The 11,097-nt window shown below is 35.7% G+C and overlaps 1 protein-coding gene across 1 annotated transcript; it reads left to right on the top strand.

The window, feature by feature from the left end:
- Positions 1-4,416: 4,416 nt before the first annotated feature.
- On the top strand, positions 4,417-9,862 carry LOC108991194 (protein NRT1/ PTR FAMILY 5.2-like). The gene is made up of 4 exons (XM_018965360.2): positions 4,417-4,584; positions 5,305-5,522; positions 8,148-8,713; positions 8,972-9,862. Exons 1-4 carry the CDS (start codon positions 4,464-4,466, stop codon positions 9,837-9,839), a joined length of 1,773 nt encoding a protein of 590 aa, XP_018820905.1. The 5' UTR covers positions 4,417-4,463; the 3' UTR covers positions 9,840-9,862.
- The last annotated feature ends 1,235 nt before the right edge of the window (positions 9,863-11,097 follow it).

The raw sequence follows: 11,097 nt of genomic DNA, 5'->3' as shown, positions 1-11,097 counted from the left end.
GCTCCACTTCGAAAGAATTTTGGACTACACTGCACTCTTTGTTTGCTGCTCAATCATCTGCACACACAATGCAAACCCATTATCAGTTAGTGACCTTGAAAAAGGGTCCTGATTCTATTAGAAAGTATTATCATAAAGCAAAAGCTTTAGCTGCTTCCTTAGGAGCTGCGGGTCAGCCTTTAACACCATCTGAGTTTTTGGTTTATCTCATTGCAGGATTAGGAACCGAGTATGATGCTTTAGTCACTTCTCTAACTACCCGTGCTTTATAGCTTCCTGCTAAACCACGAGTCTAGGCTTGCTCATCAACATCAAACATTTCTTAGTGGCTCCTCAATATTTGCTAATGTCGCCACAATGAAATGACATGGTTCTAGTCAATCTTTTTCTCGTGGCCAAGGGTCCAAAGGTTCTCGTGGTTGGCATGGGGGAGGCAGCTTTCCATCCTCATTTTCTCCACAACGACCAGACTCTCGCCCACTTTGTCAAGTGTGTAGCAAGCTAGGGCATACTGCCTTTGTGTGTTACCACAGATTTAATCAGAGCTACCAGAATGCCCCTCCCCCTTCCCTTTCAGCTAACCTCACCACTGCGTACCCACCCACTTCACACATTAGTTCCTGGTTTCCTGATACAGCTGCGACTCATCATACCTCAAATTACAACGACCTTAATGTGGATTCTTCTTTCTATTAGGACTCCGATCAAGTGAGCATTGGAGATGGTTCAACCTTGCCGATCCAACATATGGGCACTACTCAGCTGCATAGTCCTTCTGGCACCTTTCTTATCTATAAATTACTTGATGTTCCTTCCATTACAAAGAACTTAATCTCCGTTCGTCAATTTTCTCATGACAATTCTGTGTATTTTGAGTTTTACTCTATTTGTTTCTTTGTGAAGGATTTACAAACATGGAGGGTTCTACTTTAGGGCACTGTTAAAGATGGGCTGGATGTCTGACCTGCAGATGCCACTACTCATCCACCCATTTTGGTTTCTCTACAAGCTTGCATTGGTGAATGCACTTCTATCTTCCAGTGGCACCTTCGGCTAGGACACCTCTCCCCAAAAACCACAGCCTTTACGATTTGTAACTTTGCACTTCCTGTTACTACACACACATCACTATCACCTTGCACTGCTTGTATTAAGGCAAAAACACATGAGTTGCCTCATCCTTTATCCCCTTCACGCTCCGCATGCCCATTTTCTTTACTTTTCCTTGATGTATGGGGTTCGACCCCAGCGTTATCCACCAATAGTACTAGGTTTTATTTTTCTATAGTTGATGATCATTCCAAATATATATGGTTGTTTCCAATTCAATCAAAGTCGGATGTGATCTCAATTTTTGTTGCCCTTTTGAGTTATGTTCACAATTATTTTTCTTCAAAAATTTTGGAGGTGCAATCAGATTGGGGTGGTGGGTTCCGACCCTTTAAGAAAATTGTTCAATCTTATGACATTGTTCATCGCATAACAAGCCCTCATTCTCATGCACAAAATGGTTCAATTGAACACCGTCACATGCACATTATTGAAACGGGTTTATCACTTTTGGCTTAAGCATCAATACCTCATATGTATTGGGCCGATGCCTTTCAAACATAAGTTTTTTTTTATCAATAGAATGCCTACTCCAGTTTTAAAAAATAAATCATCTTTTCAAATTCTTTGTAAAAAATCTCCCGATTACAATTTTTTATGCACTTTTGGTGCTGCTTGCTGGACAAATTTACGTCCCTATAATCGTCATAAAATGGACTTCCGATCCATTCGTTGTATCTTTATGGGCTACAACCCATATCATAAAGGCTATCGATGCCTTCATGTTCCATCGGGCTGGATCTATATAATTAGAGATGTAATTTTTAATGAGGCTGACTTTCCATTGGCACAACCCACTCACACGTAGCCCACACCACTATCTGGTTCCCCTCATGCATAAAATTCATCACTTATTTCATTTCATAGCCCAGAACCTACCCATGTCTCACTACCTGGCCCTAACTCAAATATTCCCTCACCGTTTCTTTCCACTACTCAACCCAACACTTCAGGCCTAACACTTCAATCCCATCAAAACCCAAATTCATCATCCCTTCCCCCCAACACTTCATTTTCACATGATTCCTCTTTGCAAAACTTAACTGTTCCCATTCCAAATTTGACGCACACTTCGGCTCACTCCTCCTCGCCATCATCCATTGCTGAGCCACCTTCCAACCTTCATCCCATGATTACACGTTCAAAGGTAAATATTTCAAAACCCCTTACAGGCACATATGTCACTATACCATGGCCTCATCGCACTTCTTCACTCTCACTCACAACCACTACACCCACCATGATTCCAGAGGAACCCACATCCTATTCGGAGGCCACTAAGTTTCTCAAATGACGCACAAACATGGAGACTGAATTTCATGCACTTTTGCAAAACAGAACATGAGACCTTGTTCCCCCATCCTCTTCCTACAATTTCTTAGGTCCTAAATGGATTCTTAAGACTAAAAGGAAAGTTGATGGGTCTCTGGAACGGCGTAAAGCACGTCTAGTAGCTAAGAGTTTTCACCAACAAGCTATTATAGATTATACTGAGATTTTCTCCCCTGTTGTTAAACCCACTAGTATACGTCTATTACTTTCACTTGCTGTTTCATTCAACTGGCCTCTGCAACAATTAAATATACAAAATGCATTTTTACATGGTAATATGGAAGAAGCAGTTTATATGCAGCAATCTACTGGTTTTGTATATCCTGATTTTCCCTCATGTGTGCAAATTGAAAAAGGCTATATATGGCCTCAAACAGGCCCCTTGGGCCGGGTTTTCCAAACTTAGTAACAAAATGTGTTCATTGGGTTTTCAAGAGTCCAAATCGAACACTTCACTTTTTATTTATCGTCATGATGCACATATGGTCTTTGTTTTAATATATGTTGATGATATTATTGTCACTAGGTGCAATTTATCTCTTGTTTTTGATTTTATTTTGGCTCTTGGTATGTCTTTTCCTGTTAAGGACTTAAGACAATTGCATTACTTTATGGGAATTGAAATTTCCAGAATTGCTGATGGCTTGTATCTCAGCCAATCTAAATACACTTCTGATCTTCTTAGACGAGCCAATATGCAACAAGCCAAACCTGTTTCTACTCTCATGTCCTCTTCCATTAAACTTTCGACATTTGAGAGGACCTCCTTTGAGGATCTCTATACCGTAGCATTGTTGGTAGTTTGCAATACTTAGCCTTTACTTGTCCTAACATTTCTTTCGCTGTAAATAAAGTCTATCAAATTCCTCATTGGAAAGCTGTTAAAAGAATTCTTAGGTATCTTAGGCTTACTTCCAATTTATACATTCATTTTGCTAAGTCTTCCAAACTCTCTCTCTCTCTCTCGACCTTCTCTAATGCTAACTGGGCTGGTTGCCCAGATGATAGAAAATCCACAGGTGGGTTTTGTGTATTTTTTCGCTGTCATCTTGGGGCTCCAAAAAGTAGCCAACCATTGCAAGATCCTCCACCGAAGCAGAGTATAAGGCGGTTGCCAATGCTACATGTGAATTTCTATGGATTCTCACTTCTCAAGGAACTTGGTATTTACTTAGATGATCCACCAACCTTGTTGTGTAACAACCTAGGAGCAACTTATTTATCTGTTAATTAGTTTTACATGCTCATACCAAGCATGTAGAACTGACTACTACTTTGTAAGAGACCGGGTATCGGCAAAGACTCTCAAGGTTTCATTTGTGGCCAACAAAGATCAATTAGCTGACATTCTCACAAAGCCTTTGTCAGCAGCTCGCTTTCACCTTCTTCGATCAAGTATCACAGTTTCACAAGTGCCACTTGGATCGGATGGGGGGCTGTTAAGGAAGATCACATGGCAAGCATGAGACCACCACATATTGTAAGAACATGCAACAATAACACTACATGCATCACAACAGAGAACAAAGATGCACAACAAAAGAAAACAAAATCATGATTATGGAAGGACAGGTATGAACAAATACAAGAAAAGTGAAAAATTTGTTAATTACCGTAAATATTATCTATATGTATGGATGCAAAAGGGTCAAAACTATGTAATGAAAACAATACACCAGGAATGAAAGTTGCTTCACACATTCTATCAAGCATATGATATGCGTAATAAGAATTAATCTCATTAAGCTACTTAATGAAAAAAAGAATTAATAGAAGAAAGTGCTGTTTTGAGGGCAGGCATATCCCGCCGTTAAGAAGGTGTCTGCCCATTGCTAACGCAAGGCCTAAGATGCGGTCCGCAAAATGAGGACCCAACTACCGAAGGAGAATAAATAGCGTGCAGTCTATAAAAAAAGGTTGGGTTGAGCCCCGACAACATGAAATACTAGAGCAAACTGCAAGGGTGTGATCAAATTGATCAGGAAAGAAAAAAGAGAGAGATTGTCACTGTAAGTAAAAGTATGGCGGAGGAAGCAGCGCAGCTTGATGGTGAATACACGCAGGATGGAACAGTGGATCTGAAAGGCAACCTAGTTCTTAGATCCAAGAGAGGTGGATGGACTGCTTGCTGGTTTGTTGTTGGTAATTACTAATTATTAACCTGATCTCTCTCTCTCTCTCTCTCTCTCTCTCTCTCTCTCGCGTGCGCGCGCACACAAGGCATAGAATCCTGGATTTGGCTATCACTCACAAATTAACAAGTCCATATATATGTACCTTTTAGGATATACACGTACGCGTGTTAGGTTCCTTGAAACTTGAAATCCAAACAAGGTACTCACTCATCTTTTTAGAGGTAAAAGTGACAAACTTACAGATACAGCCCACTCTTCCTGCAGCTTAATTACCTCTTGCCCTTGTCTGTGCCATGCCTCCATCTTCCTTTGCCGGCCCGTAATAATTAAGTATGGGTATCCGTATATTTTCATCATGTTAATCAAATAGGATTATATTTAAGAACTAAAACTAGCAGCTTAATTATGATCACCTTCCTTTACTTATTTCCATGATCAGGAACGTACGTCATATAATCACTTGCATGGATTGGAGTAAATTCATGTACTTAATATTCTTGGAAGCAGCTTTGATATATAAAATTTTCCGACAGAAACTGCAATTTCCCATGAATGATCGAGTTTTGTGGCAAAAAGAGGACTTTTTGTAGGAAAAATCTTATTCCCACAAAATTTTGTTGTGGGGGAAGCTTGTGGGATAAAAACTCATGCATGCATGGAGATTAAACTTAATTTTCCGACTATTTTTCTGATGATCTTGATAAGTTGATCATGTGCATGCATGCAGTATACGAGGTTTTTGAGCGCATGGCCTATTACGGAATATCCTCCAATCTCATTGTATATTTAACAAAGAAGCTCCACCAGGGGACGGTCACTTCTGCCAACAATGTCACTAATTGGGTTGGGACTATTTGGATGACTCCCATTTTAGGTGCTTATGTCGCCGATGCTCATCTTGGTCGTTACTGGACTTTCCTCATTGCATCCATAATTTATATGTCGGTATGTACTTCTTCATTAATTATCTTGCACTATATCTACTCTATTATAATAAGTAACTATCTAATTATGAATAATAATTTTTATTATTTTTTTGTTAACTTTTTTTATTTTTCTGTTAAGTCTGTTAAATCATATTTTATCAAATGACCCTTAAAATTCTTGACCATTTGACGTGTAACACTCTTTTAGAATTTAATGAATGATTCTGTTTTACCAAAAAGTCTTTAAGACCCTTGACCATTTGACGTGTAACTCCCTTGACCATTTGACGTGAAAGATCATGTTTTACCAAAAGGCATTTAATAGCCCCGCGGCATACATGAATTGACGTTTTTTTATGTCATTTTTGTTCTGACAGTGTACTAATTTTCTTTTCTTTTTGTTTCAAATTTTTTTAAATAAAAAATTACTAATATTTTATTATTATATAGAGAGTAAATAAATAATCCAATATACAATGCAGACCAATGCTCAGATTTTGCTAAAATTTAAATTTTTTTAATCTTTATTTTTTATTTTTCTTAACATTGTATTTTATTTTTCTAGACAAATAAGTTACTGACTTTTTTATTTTTTTTATTTAAATAATTATGTCAGGTACACCCCATGACTAACGCACCTGAGGCCCGTTCCCCTGTATATATATATATATATATATATATATATATATATATATAATCACAACACTTCTTTTGAACAATCTTTATTATTGTAAGTTTGTATGCCTTTCTATAGTATAATTACACCCAATTATTAGAGTATAAATTAAACAATTATATATATTTATCTCTTTCTATGATCAGACGTTAAACGTCTGTTCAACAACTGCGTGGAAATTTAACCTGATCATACATTTAAATATTTTATTTATAATCTAACGCCATTAATATTATATATATAAATAATTAATGCATGGGGTTATTACTTGCTCTATTGAATTAACTGATACCGTAAGTTTTGCTTCTATATTGGTCGAATATATATTATATATATATTTGTACTACTCAAATATGAGAAATAATCAAAGATGACGATTGATCATGGCCGTGTACGTACAAGTGTTAAACAATATCATTAATGATATTTTCTTCGATCGGAGAATTCTAGCTCGTTTCTAATTAATTAAGCTGGCAACAGTTGAAAGGTGAAAATTACAGCTGACATTATTATTAATAGTACTTTTATTTTATAATTGTTAGAGGATATCTATATATAATTAATATGATCACAACTTGAATGTTGTCTTTTTATCCATCTTGATCGTAACGTAAAATTAATATTTATCTCAAAATTTTAAATTAATAGGAAGATATAGATTATTTTATTATTTATTTTATATTTCAATATTCTTCCTCACGTAAAATATAAGATAAAATATTTAATAGGAAGATATAGGTCATATTTCTCTTTAATAGATTGTCTAATACGTAAAATATTTAATTAAATAAAATAAAATATAGAGTCAGACCGGTTTAAATTTAAGATCTCTATTATAATATTATGTAAATTTATCGCTTATCTAAAAAATTTAAACTAATAAAAAAAATTTATTATTTATTTTATAACTTAAAAGTTAATCTCTTTATCCTAGCTATCTTCGTCAGTCAAATTTACAAAAAAGTGATTTTTATTATATTGTTATCATAATTATTATAATAATAATATTATTATTTTACAATATCTTGATAGTCAATATTTCTCATCATTCCACATTTTTATTGTTTTATAAACAGCTGCATTAATTATACGTTTTTGTCTTAAGCTGACTTCTTGGTTTGAAATCATTATACCATTATTAGGAAAGATAGATATAATATTTAGTATAAAAATATTTTGTGATTCTATGTCAAAAGTGAAATAAATTATTCTTTTTATGCAAAATAGAATAATTATGATACAAAATACAAAATATTTTTTTACACTTGAAAAAAAAAATAGAATTGCAAAATAATAAATTCATTTTTTTGAAATAAATTATTCTATAATTCATTTCACTCTATGACATAAATCATAGAATAATTTATTTTTTTACTAAATATTTTTTACAAGTCTACACGATAATGATATCCTTACATCTCATTTACTATTGTTTTATTATTCAGTTGGTTTTTTTTTTTTTTTTTTTTTGCTATTTAAAATTGGATTAAAAATCCTAGAATATGACCACCTTGCTTCTAATTTTTATAATTGAATTTATTTTTAATTAAATTACATGATTATGTTAGTTGATTGAATTTATTTTCTTCTAGATTATGCAAGAAGATTATGTTCTCTGAGCTAATTTTTATAATTAGATTTATTTTTAATTAAATTATATGATTACGTTGGTTAATTAAATTTATTTTCTTTTAGATTATACAAGAAGGTCATGTTCTGAGATTTTTAATCCAGATTCATTAAGCAAAAGGAAAAAAAAAACAAACTGAATAGTAAAGTAATAGTAAAGGAAGTGTTAGGTATCATTACCCATATATAAAACTAGTAATTAGTACCTGAAAAGAACACATGCAGGAATTTTTATGAAGCTAATTAAAGTGGGAGAAAAAGATAGGCAAAGTCTAATATTAGTTGCTTTGTTATACGCAGCGACTGATTTCTTCAAGTATTTCGTGGCTAAATTGGCAGGGGATGTCACTACTCACACTAGCAGTTTCACTCCATGGCCTAAGACCGCCTCCCTGCTTGGAAACTAATGTGGAAAATTGTAAGAAAGCCTCGACATTACAGCTAGCTGTGTTTTATGGTGCACTATATACCTTAGCCTTGGGAACAGGTGGAACCAAGCCCAACATCTCCACCATCGGGGCAGATCAATTTGATGATTTTGACCCCAAGGAGAAGGCCTTCAAGCTGTCATTCTTCAACTGGTGGATGTTCAGCATCTTCTTTGGGACACTCTTTGCCAATACAGTTCTTGTCTACGTACAAGACAACGTAGGATGGACATTAGGATATGCGCTTCCGACACTTGGACTTGCTGTGTCAATAATAATATTCTTGGCTGGCACACCCCTCTATAGGCACAAGGTGCCCTCGGGGAGTCCCTTCACAAGGATGGCTAGGGTCATTGTGGCTGCCATAAGGAAATGGAGGGTGCATATCCCCAATGATCCTAAAGAGCTGTATGAGCTTGACTTGGAAGAGTATGCGAAGAAAGGAAAGTTCAGGATTGATTCCACACCGACCTTGAGGTATATTAAAATATTAGTTTATTAGCTATACATATACTAGTATCAGTTGGCTAGCTATACATGCACATAAATATATATATATTATAATTCAAGTGAACTTTCATAAAAGTATATATATATATATATATATATATATATTAATTAATCTAGCAGTTGAACTCTAGCTATCCCACTATAGATCGAGCATCAGTATTCTCAGGTCTCGATCGAGATTAATTCACTCGTCCTGATATCTCTTGATGTCATGCATGCAAGCAGGTTCCTTTCGAAAGCCTCTATAAAAACTGGATCCACTAATCCATGGATGTTGTGCTCAGTTACACAAGTAGAGGAGACCAAACAAATGTTGAGAATGATCCCAATCTTGGTTGCTATGTTTGTACCGAGCGCAATGATTGCTCAGGTCAATACTCTTTTCATCAAGCAGGGTAGCACCCTTGATAGAAGTATTGGCAGCTTTAAAATCCCGCCGGCAAGTTTAGCTGCATTTGTAACCATTTCCATGCTTGTCAGTGTTGTGCTGTACGATCGTTTTTTCGTTAAGATAATGCAAAGGTGGACTAAAAACCCTAGAGGTATCACTCTTCTTCAGAGAATTGGAATTGGCCTCGTTTTTTACACTATGACTATGGCAATCGCATCTCTTACCGAGAGATACAGACTTACTGTGGCCAAGGATCATAGGTTAGTTGAAAATGGAGGACAAGTACCTTTGACCATCTTTATTTTACTTCCTCAATTTGTGCTTATGGGAATGGCAGATGCGTTTTTTGACGTGGGGAAGATTGAGTTTTTCTATGACCAAGCACCAGAAAGCATGAAGAGTTTGGGGACTTCCTATTCCATGACTACTCTAGGAGTTGGGAACTTTCTCAGCAGTTTTCTTCTTTCAACAGTTTCTCACCTCACCAAGAAGCATGGTCACAAAGGATGGATTCTAAACAACTTGAACGCTTCTCATATTGATTACTACTACGCATTTTTCGTGATACTAAACATCCTGAACTTCATTTTCTTCTTGATTGTTGTTAAGTTCTACGTATACAAGGCGGAGATTTCGGATTCAATAAAAGTGCTTACAGAAGAATTGAAGGGGATGACAGTCATGAGAGTCTCCATTAATTAACTATGAGGAGTTGAGGACATAGATCGATCGGGGATGGAGTGATTCGGAAGAATATGAGCCATATAGATCAAGTCAAAGACTGATATTCAACTTGTTGAAGGTTTAAATAAAAGCTTTCTTTGTGTACAGGCCTTTGATCATAGAGCTAGCTCCTATATATTGGTATAGTTTTGTAATGATCACTCTCATATTATAATATATAACCATGTATTTCTATGATATACATATAATAACAGAAGAAGAGAAATCGATGCAAGATAGATTAAGATCATTAATTTGTGTATGTAGAATGGGTAATGGACCTATCTAGTATATATGTGTGTATGTGTATATATATATATATATATATATATATAGGAGCCTAGCTATTCTGTAAGATCCCATTACAGCGTTATAGACCCTATATTTTTCAGATTCTCCATCTCTAGAAAATCAGTCACCTTAATTCTAGGAATTTGTCTAATTTGTATAATTAGTCTACTTACCTTTGATACATGTTTCCATACTTAGTCTGATCCTTGTAATTAGTTTCATAATTTTTGTAATTAGAAAATCATTCCCTTACATACAAAGTTTCCATACAAAGTTTGCCTTTTGTGGCTATATATATGCAACATTCCTCATTGTAAAAATCAAGTTATGTGAATGAAAGTTTGAATATTTCTCAATTTTAACATGCTATCAGCCTAACCGATCCCTACCCTTGCCAATATGGCCAAATCCTTGCTCTCCTTGCTCGCACCGTTGTCCTCCACCACCTCCTCAAATCCTTCAGCCCACTTCGTCGATAACGCACTTTCTTCTTCCTCCTCTAGTTTTTACTTTGATCGGCACCACCATTGGGTGGTGGATAGCGGCGCAAGCCACCATATGTGCCACCAGTGTGATGCATTCGTCGACTTGAGGAGTATTGTCTCTGAGCACAATGTACAACTCTCTAATGGCCAAGTTGTTCCCTATGTCTTGTCGAAGGGATGAGAACCTGTGTTCTCTCTCACATTACATAATGTCTATTTTATCCCAAATTTCTCTTTTAACCTTTTGTCAGTTTTTCAAATTACCCTTCATAACTCCTGTGTCATTTTATTCTCATCTAACACTTGTTTATTTTAAGACCCACAATCGATGAGGTCGATTGGAGCGGGTGATCTTTGCAATGGGCTTTACGTGTACCGACCTGAATCTTCTCATGCTTTAGCTATTCAATCTTCTGTCAATAAGATCTTATGGCATCAATGTCTAGGTCACCCTTCCCATT

Source organism: Juglans regia, chromosome 7 (genome assembly GCF_001411555.2).
Source record: "Juglans regia cultivar Chandler chromosome 7, Walnut 2.0, whole genome shotgun sequence".
NCBI lineage: Eukaryota > Viridiplantae > Streptophyta > Magnoliopsida > Fagales > Juglandaceae > Juglans > Juglans regia.
The sequence above is the reverse complement of the archived record's forward strand: the minus strand, read 5'-3'. Positions and strand labels throughout refer to the sequence as shown.